The sequence below is a fragment of the Lissotriton helveticus genome, chromosome 5_1 (genome assembly GCF_964261635.1).
Source record: "Lissotriton helveticus chromosome 5_1, aLisHel1.1, whole genome shotgun sequence".
Taxonomy (NCBI): Eukaryota; Metazoa; Chordata; class Amphibia; order Caudata; family Salamandridae; genus Lissotriton; species Lissotriton helveticus.
Genome location: NC_136065.1, coordinates 1,335,805,337 through 1,335,818,317, shown reverse-complemented (window position 1 = coordinate 1,335,818,317; position 12,981 = coordinate 1,335,805,337). Strand labels below are relative to the sequence as shown.

General features: G+C 42.1%; 1 protein-coding gene across 1 annotated transcript in view; it reads left to right on the top strand.

The window, feature by feature from the left end:
* Nucleotides 1–8,158, top strand: part of LOC144755367 (uncharacterized) — a 95,882-nt gene extending 87,724 nt beyond the window's left edge. Inside the window, exons 4-5 of the mRNA XM_078644198.1 lie at nt 913–1,021; nt 4,347–8,158. Coding sequence (XP_078500324.1) covers nt 913–1,021; nt 4,347–4,606 — 369 coding nt within the window. The 3' untranslated portion in view covers nt 4,607–8,158. The remainder of the gene's footprint in view (nt 1–912; nt 1,022–4,346) is intronic.
* The last annotated feature ends 4,823 nt before the right edge of the window (nt 8,159–12,981 follow it).

Below are 12,981 nucleotides of genomic sequence, written 5' to 3'. Positions count from 1 at the left end.
ATGGTGTTGTTCTTCGCCATTCCTTTTTCCAATTTTTCTGCTCTTTCGCACATTGTTCCTATACTCTCACAAGTTTTGTCTGATGGCTCCGCGTTGTGGCACGGAAAAGTTCTCCTAAGAAAACTGACGTAGGCGCGCTGGGGTTGGACTTATGTGACCTCGCTGATGTCACGTACGTGGACAACGTCGGGGCGGAGTCGCGTGCTGCCGTCTCCCGGCGCGCAGGGATGCTGTGGCAAAACAAATTCCAGATCCAGTCTCACGCCTGGGGATAGTTCTACATAAAGGAATCTGCTGCTAGAATCGTCTCTACCAGATACTTTATTACCGAAGGTAAGTAACTCGTACTTAAGCCACTCGAGAGTAAAAAAAAGTTGAAGAAAATGTGGAGCATAGAAAAAAGGTGATGTGTTGTGGACCTTAAAGACAACAGGACGAGGCCTGAGTAAAACTACAAAAGGAAGAGGTTCAGCGGCCCCCCATCATGTGCAGGTACTCTATCACAGGTAAGGTGCGGGTTCTGTTCATAGCCCGGACCCATGGACTAGACCAACAGTATACATTTTCCCAATCAATTTGCTTCGTATGTATTGCTGCATCTGTCCTAGATAAGGTGTTTCTAGTCAAGGCTGTCAAATGTCAATTTCCCAAAACCCATTTAGCTCAAATTAATTTGAAAGGTATTGTTTCTTCTTGCACGAAAACTGTTTTAGGAATGGGTTTTTTAAAACATTAAATTATCCCATACATGTTGTTGCAAGATTAAATAAGATTTGCAAGTGCAATTAATTTCGCTGAAAGGAACAGTAATATTACCTACTTAGTTTGAGGGTTTCAAAATGCCTCTGAGCAGATGTATGCTATTGCTCTCAACCATGGTCCTAGCTCATAGTTCTTGTCTTGTCTTCCTAGGTGGAGTCCGGTGCCACCAGCCAGAGTGTGAAGCTCTCGGAGGCCCTGGAGCTGGAGCTGCAGAGTCTGAGGAAGGGGCTGGACAAGGTGGAGAGCGGCATCCAGCAGTGTAAGTGCAGGGAGGAAGAGTCTAGGCAGGTTCACTCCTCTGTCAGTAAGTGAATGAAGTCCGTCAGTTGTAGGTGTGGCTGAAAGTAAGAAGAAGAAAAAGTGTGGTTCAGCTAAGAGGTATTCTAACACTTTCTATGGAAGACTCTGATCGGTTCATTCCAGTCCAATGACTACTATTATTGGTCCTCATTCTATGTTCCGTGAAAGTATAAAGCAGGATCATGCAGTAGACTGATGATGATGAGTTGAGGTGTGGCGCAGCGGCCATGGCGGCTGCTTCCGGAGCATGGGGCTCTCGGTTCGATCCCCAGCGCCGGCTGCAGGTTAGCCCAGCACCATGTGACTCTGGGCAATAGCTCACTTAATCTTCCCAACGACCCCCAGCGCCTTGACAGCCTTAGGGGTAATTGTTTGCGCTTTACAAATCCTGGTATTTCATTTTATTTTCGTAAAATTACTATCACTGGGAGAAGCTGAATTGATGCTAGTAGCTTTATTTCCCCTAATGGCTTGTGTTTAAGCAGCTTTTAATAATCCATTCCCTGTTGGCTAGAATCCATAATTGTGGGTTTGAAAATGAATGGCAGTTAACACCCTACACCATGTGCAATAATCCTTACTATCCCAGCAAACCTTGGCAAAGGCAGTCATTCTCACCTTTTGGCCCTGTTGCCTTTGCCAATGCTGTGCCACATTGGCAAACGCAGAATGCTCCTATTTTTTGGACTTGACTGATCTAAGACAGCGAACCCCAGTTAGAAAGATAGAGGGGGGTCTTTAGATGTAGCAGAGAGCCTGGCAGCACAGTGCAGGTGTTGGGCACTCCAAAAAAGGTACACAAAGATATAAAGGGATGGACAGGGTTCACTGACCCGCTCATTTCACCACAGCAAGTCAGTCAAGCCCCAAGGTACAGTATGCATTTCCTATCTAAAATACCAGCGTGGCCAGCACAGTTTGCAGGTGATGGTATTCATGCACCACATTTCACAGAATCTATGCAGCTACCAAAACCAAATACTCTTACACTTCGAACACTGCAAAGCCTTCGTGATCTATAGAAATGCCTACTACCACCACCACTGGTCACAAACAGCAAATGTACTATGAACAGTTAAACTCCTACTGTCATTTGCGACCTGCGCATTAGACACTCTTAAAATCCATTCTGCACGAATATGAAGCGTCACATTGCAGAGGTATCAAAAAGCTACATTCGTTACACCTACTTTTTGAGCCGCCACTACACTTTGCATTCTGGGCCCTGTAGCTTTTTTCCTGTTAGTGGTATGGACTGAAAAGTCCCATCAGGAAACCTGCAATGGGATGAAATACGAGGTCTGGCTGTAGCAGTCACAAGACATTGGATTTCTTGGCAACGGTGCTCATGAATAAGTAAAACTAAGCACGATCTGTCTGCAGGAAACTTAAAAGATCCCGCTCATATTACTGGCCCAGAGCCAAAGGACCTTGGACATAAGAAAATAATTAATCATAAGCTGCAAATCAAAATGATCAATCAATCACAGTTCAATTATCATCACTTAGCAGTCAATTAATGATATTTGTTGTGAGTTTAAAGGTTTTATTAAATCTTTTAGTAAGTATTTCTTTATGTATAAGTTCTCAAAACAGGTAATCAATTAGTCAGTAATGCAAAACAATTGCATAACGCGCGTTTCGTATAAGTAAATCTCTATTGTAAGTCTAAGGAATGTGTGAAAGTTATTTATTAGAACCCATCTAGAGTTCTGAATTGAGAGGTGAAATCATAAAGCTTTAAGCAATTGTAAATGGAACAGCACTTTCCAAGAAGAGAAGTTAGTGTCTCAGTAGAGTCTCAGAGCAGCATAAATTCAGGGCAGGGAAATGAATGGTCCTGTCTGAGAGAATCAAAGCAAAGGGCTCTGCAGCGAATCTGGTTCGGGTCTGAAGAATCCCTCATGAGGAAGATCGCTCCACACCACTCTAGAAACACGCGCATACCACTGAGGTAAACTGTTGCATTCTTCTGTCTTCTCAGCTGTTCATTGCGCGCTGTCATGGGAACAGGAAAGCATATGTCGTCTTTAGTGATTCAGGACTAAGACTTATAGACATTAAGTGTTAAAAGAAAACATTTTATAAACATTGTACAAGTTAAGGTGCGGTTCCCACTGTTCATTTCTACTACAAGACATAACTTTTCAGGGTTAAGTATCTGCTTCCTACAGATTAAATCATACAATTCTCACACATTCTAACTTGCGAGTTTCACTTAGGAAGAAACATCTTGTGAAAATTAAACTAAGCAATTTAATACATTATTGTATTCTATGAAGATATTTCTATAGGAAGGTCAAAATCTAACGTTTTGCATTAGTTCATGTTTAGTTTAGCATGTTTGTATCATCGAAAGTTTAACATCTCAGCTTACCGACAGTAGGTCATAGAGAAAGTAAAAGGTAAAATGCATTCAGAAGTCTTTGTAACGTAATCTTTGGAGCTATGAAAGCGTCGTCCTCTCACTTAGAGTTAAAATGTGAGTGTTCGTTTTGAGGCCTGCACGTCATTTATACATGTTAGTTGCATTCATTTTGATTTAATGAAAGTACCTTTTAAGCATAAGTAAGCGCCACAAAACAGCAACCCTTAGAACGCACATTCATAGGACCACTTCTGACTCCCCTGCCTGCGGCCATGTGTCAGGAATAGCTCCATTGCATTTTCTCTGTTATAGAAGACGGTGTGGGCCTTCTGATTGGAGATTGAATGCTTCTGAAAATGGTTTTGCAAACTCACTGAGGGGCCGATTCACAGAACTAACTTAAGACAAAATCATAAACTTACTACTTTTGGTATTCACAGAAGGCATTTGGTAGTCTTCAGTTAGGATTTTGTCTTAAGTTAAGATTTTGTCCTAATTTAAGACAAAAACCTAATTTAATACAAAATCTTAATTTAAGACAAAATCCTAACTTAACACCTTAGCTGCGATGGAACGTCCAGCTCCAGTGCTGGACGTTCCATTGCGCAGGTGCAGTTGGAACGTTCAACGGCCGACGGCAGTACTACGGAGGTAGTGGTGCCGTCGGCCGTTGGTCGTGCGCATCACTTATGAGGTTAAGACTACTAAATGCCTTCTGTGAATACCAAAAGTAGTAAGTTTATGATTTTGTCTTAAGTTAGTTCTGTGAATCGGCCCCTGAGGGTGCTCTTTGCGTGAAGAAACAAATGGACCACCAGCCAGATCACTCCAGAACTGGAAAGGAGAAAGCGTGTAGTTTATAGGATAAATTTTGTTCACCCATAAAGTAACCATGATCTATCTCTATCCCATACAGGTCTCTCGGGAGAGGTGCAGACCTTCTGTGAGACTCCAGACAAGTGCGGATGGCCGCATCTGCGTGAGGTGAATTTCCCCCACCGCGTGCTGACTGAGCCCACCATCACTCTGGGGGTGTCTGGCCTCAGCGCCCAGGGCTCTGTGGGTGTCACAGTGAAAGCCATAGACATCACAGACTCTGGCTTTAAAATCCAGATCGGTAACATCGGAGATCACCATCTGTCGTCTGTCAGGGTGACTTGGATGCTGTGCGCGTGAGAGCGACCTGAGACCTGCGAGAACGAGGCAGCTGAAGGGCGAGAAAACCACTCTTAACTGGGAATGAATGGGAGAGGGGTACTTCACGGAGAATGTTGTATATTTATGCATCTATATTTGTTTTTTATTTTGAGCAGTGTGGTACTAGACGTCTTGAAACAGGATTTTGTTTGTGCACTACTGGTAACTCAGTGGCTGTGCCACCCAGGCTTTATAACCTGGTGGCCATTAATTTTCATTGTGGCAAATCAGTTTTTATGTACACTGGTAACGAGACAGCTTTCCTATCGCTTAAATGTGAAGCAAAGTTGGTAATCAGTAGTTTGTTATAAAGCTCTGCAACCTTGGTATTGTTTCATGCACAAATCTTTAGGTCCGGTGTGTTACTTTCTCGTTTCCGACACCAGTGCGCTTCTCCACGATTGTGTACGGGGAAAAGAAACTGATTCAGTTTGAGGCCCAGCTTCCACTTATAAAGTGGGCCTTTAATTCTGCCAACTTCTGTCAGGGTGAAGAAGCTTTTTTTTTCTTTTAGCTTGTTTGGCAATAGTGGAGATTGTTTTACCAAAAGTCGCAATTCTAGGAATCATTTTTTCTGCCATATTGTTTCCATTGAACGCACAGTACCTTTGAGTAGTGTAGCAACATTCTACTTACTGGCCCCTTGATATTAATGCTAAGATGAACTATTGAAAAAGGAAAAAAACGAAACCCGTATGTGCCTTATGAACAAGTCTTAATGTCATTCAGGGGTGCAGTGTCCAGCACGCTGGAAACACAGTGTTCTTTGTAGAGTATATGAACAATAACCTTAAATGGTGGTTTTATTAAGATGTTGAGTGGCCTCTTTTTATAAGGTCTAAAGGAATGAACGCACCTTTTTGTAAGTTTTAGAGTAATGTTTGAAATGGATGTCTCATTTTCGTTTTTACTCACCCCACTATAAAAATCTGATAAAATATTAATGTGTATTTTTATTGATTAGTAAAAGCAGTTATCGGGGGATATGAAGCTAACGTAATTCGTTGATTTTCACAAGCAAAGCAACTTATTGTACTGAGGGGACGGGCAATAGCTACTTTCCCCACTACGTCTATATACAGCAGGTGTGCTTCGTGCGAAAACCTCAACATATAGATGTGGTAAAATGGCGCCGGCAGCTTCACCTAAGTGTTCCTGCGTGCCTGTCAGCAGAAATTGTAATGCCTCCTCCAGTGTTTACGACACTGTTCTACAGCACTAGCTCTGTTCTTTCATTCTGAATTTTGTTGGCCGCACACCAACTATTGGTCCTTCTACAGATATATTTCAAGCTCTTGCTTGATGGCTGGGATGATGCGCATCAGCAGTTAGGAGTCTTGTTTTCTCCAGTGTCTTTATCAGGCGTGGCCAAGGTGCACATCCTTTGCATTTTGACATTCTTGACAAGTTTTAATAGGTTATACTTCTACTTGCGTTTTTGTGGATTGAGTTACAGGTCACAAGCAATGTGTTTCGGATAGGTTGAAATGTTTGTTAGTGTAATATGGTTGGAAAGACTGTGTTAATCCAACTAAAGAGATAATCGACATTGGGTCAATCCTAAGGGGTTATTGTGGAGCTCCTAGGATTGCATTTATTGGTAAGGCACAGGACTATGTGTGTAAATCTGTTCTTTGCAGATAGCCAATCTTATAATTGAATCGATGCACAACTACAGGAACCAATTTTTTATTTTTTTGCACCGAAATTGAGCTTGACCTCTGTGGCCCACTTCTTGGGCTATTCTTGGGAAGTGTTAACAAGCATTAGGGGAAATGGTAGAACATTTCACTGAAGGAAAAACTAGTTTTTTATGTGGACATTTTGACCTAGGATTTGATCCGTTGCATTTTGGAAATTCAATTGGTTGATATTCATGGCGCAGAACAGATGCCTGTACGGAGATTTAATTTCAGTCTTGTGTTTAGCAGTGTGCAGTCTGTAGAGAGGGCGAAGGGCACCCAGACAAGGCCTAGGGCACCTGGTTTGTGGAAGTAGACATAAGCTAGCTAAGAGGCTTGGCATGTGTGTAGCGAAGTCCAGCCAAAGACAACTAAGCTTACAATTCTTCCAATGCCATTAAATTAGATACCATTGTTTTGGGTGTTTATAATGCTACAGAGAATTAATTGTGGAATGTATATTGCAAAAGTGGTCAATATTACAGAATTTCACTGTGATGTCTTCAAGATTCCACAAACTGGAGAAGCAACTCTGAGAAGAAATTAGTCTTCTGATTGCTTAATCAACGTGGTAAGAAAAGCAGAGATGGCAGTGCAAAGCATACTGAGAAGGATCGATAGGCCAAGGGGTATTATAGAATGGTCTGCTTTAGCCCTATCAAGAGGGAGCAGTATTCATCAGTAGCTGTTGCTATATTTTGCCAAGCTGCCATTGTTGTTGCAGTGAATCCAGACTGATTTTGTGTTTACGCTGCCTGAGCTCAGAACGGCTTTACTGGACTGACAGTGCTTTCACTGCACAACTTCTACGATCAAAGCTTACCATTACTAGACCGGTTTTAGGTTGGAACTTGTGAAAGTGGCTAAATAATTGTGTGTCCATGCTACTTTGGAATATTCATAATTCAGCAAATTTGTTAGAAAAACCCCATTGCTTGGACTTGTATTTGTGTAAGATAAATTATGCACAAAACTTGTGTCTATAATGATATTGTACCGGACCACAGATCATGACAGGAATGTATGACGTGTTGACATGTGTAAGTCATGTGAAAAATATTTTGCTGTCAGGCTAAGGTATCACTATTGGCAGTTTTAACACAATAGAATAGTTGAAACGGTGGAGCAGAAAACATGTTGTAAATTTCTCGTGTTGGCTTCTGACAAGTCTACTGATCTCGCCGCTGAATGCCAAGCACAGCAATGGTAGCAGATAATACTTGAGATCTATTTAGTGTTCTTTGATCCCTTTGTCCTGTAATACATAAGAGGATGTTGCAAGTCCTCAAGCAAGCAAAACAAATCTTCAAAGCGAATCCTGACATTTCTGAGCATCAGCCATTCCTGTCTTACATGCAGGAGAGCTGCATTAGTGGGTCATTTTGGAGATGTAAAGAATCCCATAGTTGCTGTCTGTAATCTTGGCTTTGCTGTTATGATTCCTAAAGATACAGATTTTTGGGAGAAATCCTTGGCTCCAAGGTCCTCGTAGTTTACGGGTAAGCGCCTGAAGGCTTAATTACAATGAATGATGTGGTGTAAGTAGATTGACTCTCTGATGAGCTATGTCCATTTGTATTCGAGGAGGTATTCGCTATTATTCTCTGTACTTTTTCTTACACGGATACAATGGCAATATGGGTGCTTTTGCTCTTAACAGTGTTTCTCAGTCGAATTGTTTACTTGAAAATAAAACCTTTTCAATGTTTCTTAAAAGTTTGCTCCTGCAGTTTAGGCTTTCTAGCCTGAACGGTTTGGCAATCATCTACTGAACCACTACTTTGTTCATATTTGCATTTGGGATAGTTTTTTTATCAATCTATTTTAAATAAAAGAAAGTCTATGGCAATGAAAGTTTTTGTAGTGTTTCTCTAAAGAAGCAAAATGTATAAATGGTGATATTTGTAATGTCTAATCACATTCTTTTATTTCATTTGGGCGATAGCAGCTACTTTTAAAAGTTTGCATATGTTTTGCTTATTTCAGAATGCGCATTTGTAAGAAAATCCAACTTTTTTGCTTTGTTACTACTACTTTTGTAGCACAATTTTGGCCTTTTTTGTGGCTGAAGACAACAAGACCCATTAACATTTGCTTTGCTTAAATAGACAACACTCTTTTTTTTTATCCAAATTCCTTTGACTAGGCTCAGATGCTTTTTATAACTGGATAGAGCACACCGATGTGGAATGAGACCTGCTTCTAGAATGTAACCAGTGATTTTCGATTGCATGTTATTTCTAACAGCCTTTGGTCCATGACATATTTGTGTAAAAAATATTAAAACATGAAATCTATACCTTTTTTAAAGAAAAAGCTTGCTGTTTATAGGTAATCTGTGCAACAAAAAAAACAACGAATAGCAGAGAAGATACATTATTATTACCTATTGCCTTTACTCAGCCGAAGTCAATTTCAAAAGGTGTACTCCTTTCTGCCTGGGATCACTCCTCCTTCATACCTTTTGCTAGCCTCTGCGTGCTGATTGCTACTTCAAAAGACTGCTCGAACAATCTCCATGATGGAAAAGGAAAATTTCTGGAATTGCCAAATGAGGTATGTGTGTTTGAGAAAGATGGTTCTGATAGATAATTCTAACCAGAGGCTTCTCACCTTGTGAATTTCCCCTGGCATCGGACTGGATCTGGACTATATTCATAGCAACTCCCATAAACCTTACGTGGAGTTGTGCCGTTCCACTTTCAGTCCGTCCAACCACAGATGTGACATAGGGCCACTATATCTGCACCACTTCCACGCCCTGACCTCAGTTTCTTTCTTTCTACATCTTCCAACGCGGATTCAAAGTTTGCTCCTTCGAGTTTGTCAGACTTGGCAGTTTTCCGACCCAAAATGTTTCCAGTGTACAAGGGACATATCTGCTAAGGCCACAGGATTCAAGAGGTGTAAGAATTGCCATAAACATATGTCTGTGATGGAACTATGAGGTCTTTCTCTGGTATCTTGTCTCCAAACAGTTCTTGGCGTCATGCGATAAGTGTCCTCAAGATGAACCTGAAGGCCATCTGCATTCGCATAGCCAAACTCTACATCACTGAGCATCGACTGAAGTTGGAAAAAGTCCTGGTCAAGTCAGTGGCGCAAATATGCTCCCAGTCGGGTTAATTTCGGGGCTGATAATCTTTCAAGTTGAGATTCTCAGGTAAGTCCTAGAAAAGTAAAAATAATAAAGTCCAAACCTGGATCCCCTTCATCCCACTGCTCCCACCACTCAAAGTAGTGACACGGCCGAGGTACCTATAGGCCGCAAATTTGTTTCTGACCCTGGAGCCAGACCTGACTCTCCTAACAATTCGGCCTGATGTTCTGGGCGCTGGAGCAAATGCCTCAACAAATTCAGGAACTCCGAGAAGTGTTGGACCACATTTTTCGTATCCCTCTAGATCCTTCTGGTGTGCCTTTGGGAACTAAGGATCCGAGGTGGCCTCCACTGGGACCAGGTTTCCACCGGCTGGTCTACCTTTGATGCTGACTGTATCACTCAATCTCGTTCCAAAGCTGGTTCCATTTTCAGACTCGAGACCGATTCCTTATATGGCGCTGCTTTCTACGTTTCAGCCCTGCGAGTCCGCATCGACGCCTCCGGCGATGGGAAGTCAATAGTCCTTTCTGACTCTTGAGGTGAACCCAGAACAGCTTCCATCGACATCACATCAACTTCACATTTACACCCATTCCGACCCTGAGCCACTTCCGCTACCCCACCATGAATTCTGAAATGATGATGCTAGCTTAGATACATCCCCTGATTGATAGCTTAGATACATCCCTTGATGTTGGCCTCCATTCTCCTCTTTTTATTGTGGTCACTGAAGAGTTTGCCTCCATTGCCACAGTGATGAGGAGAGCAGCTGATATCTTGGATTCAACCTTGCCTACCACAGATTTCAGGTATGCAAAAAAAGCACAGTAGAAAGTGGGGATAAATTGATCGAGTGGTACTCATCGTCAATTATATCATCACTTTTTATTGGAAATTTGAGTAGATCAAACCTAAATTATCCATCACCTAATGTATTAGACCTGTCAAACAATGTATCTTTATACAGTTCTGTCAGGTCCAAATACTTCAAAGTCTCTGAACAAAATTACTAAATATGCTGTTTTAATGAAAAAAACCATGACACAATAGTTAAATTACAAGATACTGAAGAGAGCATAAACCCACTGTGTCCATATGTCCAAAAACCGAATAATGTACTACACTACCATGCATCCCATTAACCTTCATCAGGTTAACCTACAGTAATGCATGTCAAGCCTCCATGTGTCAAGAGTTACAAATTAGACATCATGCCATGCTATCATATTTTAATAGACATGTGTAGGAGAAAATAATGCCAAACATCTTAATGAGTCTGCAAGGTGTAAACCTATGTACATGCATCAATCCTGTGTATAAAATGCACCACAATCAACAAGCTCTTTTGACTGGGGGAGAATGTTTGCATTGTCAGCATTCCATCCATCTTTTTTTCGCTGTAACACTTTTCGCCCTAAGTGGGATGGGTATGCCCAGTCGTGGGTCCCGTTCTCACTGTGCCACTGGATTCAAGCTAGCCAGGCTGAAGACATATCCTGAAACTGATCCCATGATGCTTGATTCCGGTCCAGGGAGTAACTGGCCTGGCAGTTCGGTCTGGACTGTTCCCCCGAGGCACAGGGTCAAGACTGATTTGCATATGGCTGGCTCCAAACTGGGGTGGCCTAGTGGGCAAAAGAACAATGGATTTAACCCAGATCTTTTGACTGGGGGAGAATGTTTGCATTGTCAGCATTCTGTCAATCATTTGTTTGCTGTAACACTTTTCGCCCTAAGTGGGATGGGTATGCCCAGACGTGGGTCCCATGCCTTGGTGCCACTGGATCCAAGCTAGCCTGGCTGAAGAAGGGTGACATAACCTGAAACAGTTCCAACAGTTCCCAGGATGCTTATTTCCGGTCCAGGGAGGACCTGGTCTGGCAGTTCGGTCTGGACTGTTCCCATCAGGCACAGGGTCAAGACTGATTTGCATATGGCTGGGTCCACACTGGGGTGGCGTAGTTGGCAAAAGACTGATGGATGTAACCCAGATCTTTAGACTGGGGAGAATGTTTGCATTGTCAGCATTCCGTCCATCATTTGTTTTCTATAACACTTTTTGCCCTAAGTGGGATGGTTATGCCCAGACGTGGGTCCCATGCTCACTGTGCCACTGGATTCAAGCTAGCCTGGCTGGAGAACGGTGACATACCCTGAAACCGGTCCCAGGATGCTTGTTTCTGGTCCAGGGAGGACCTGGCCTGGCAGTTCGGTCTAGACTTGTTACAGGGATTCTGTGCAGACACAGAACTGTGCACAAAGACTTAGGACCTCAGTGAATTAGGGTGTGCCAAAACTCACCTTAGTACCCAAAATCCCCTACCAGACTAGCAATCAGTGTCACATTAGCCCTTCGTCCTATAGCAAATAAACCAATGATTAGACAACCTACATGCGACTTAGGACCATCTCAGGAATGGTGGGAAGTGAGAACACTCTTTTGTTATGCATTCATACCAGTCCACAACAGAAGTAAAATAGAGACACGATAAGGTTAAAATATTTATTTTAACGACGTGAGCTCAAGCGCAGTATTTTAATCAAAATAAGCATACATCTGATTAAGAATAATACGGTCAGCATGGTTACAATTCCATAAAATACAAAAGGAGGAATCATATTATAATGATAGTGCAAACAGGTGATAAAAGCGCCTATTTAAAGCACCCTCCCTATCTAGGAACTATGTATTATAAAACTATAGAAGGTCTCTGGAGTATTCTTTAGGGGGACCCCATTTACCTGTCCGCTCAGTTAGTGCAAATGACATCAGGATCGGTACGTCTCTCTGCATGCCTGGAATCTTCTAAGTGTGTTCAATTCTGGCAAGTGTTCTATGATAAAGGCTCCAGAATCCTACTCTGCTTGCAGCTGCCAAGTTGTGTCTAGAATGTGTTACACAAACACGCCGAAAACCAGGCTTGCACGTTATGATAACCTTGGCGGCTCAGCACTCTCTGTACAGACTGGGGGACATGATGTATGTCTAGAGATGTCGAAAAACAAACCTTTTCACATGTATAGACCTTCGTGAAAGCTAACTCTGCAAAAACAGCTAAGCAGTGTTGTGTGCAAAAAAGCAACAAAAGGAAAAATGGCTTTAAAACTCATAATAAGCCATGCTAACTTAACATGCACGCAGAAAGAGGCCCATAAACCATAATCATACTACACCCCCCATGTTCGGGGAACACACAGCACTCAGGGCAAACACCATAGAACACAGAGTTCAAGTTCGAGGGAGATCGAATCAAGTTCAGAAAAGTTTGCCAAACTTGATTCTTTCTCAACAAAAACACATTTGTCCTTGGTAAATGAAAAGACCTCAAACTTGCATTCGAAAAGGCAAGACAATATTTAAAAATATTCACGAGTCCTGAACGTGACTATGAAGCAAAAAAAATAAGTAATACTTCAGTCCAACAACTTCTAAGCACCAAATGTTGCAACTGCTTCCAACAAGAAGTCGTTGTTTTCATCCATGAACATTTCAGCCATCCAATTAAGCAAAGGGAAAGAACATACATGTTCCTCAATCGCCGGAGCCTCTAGCATCATCAGAGGACTAC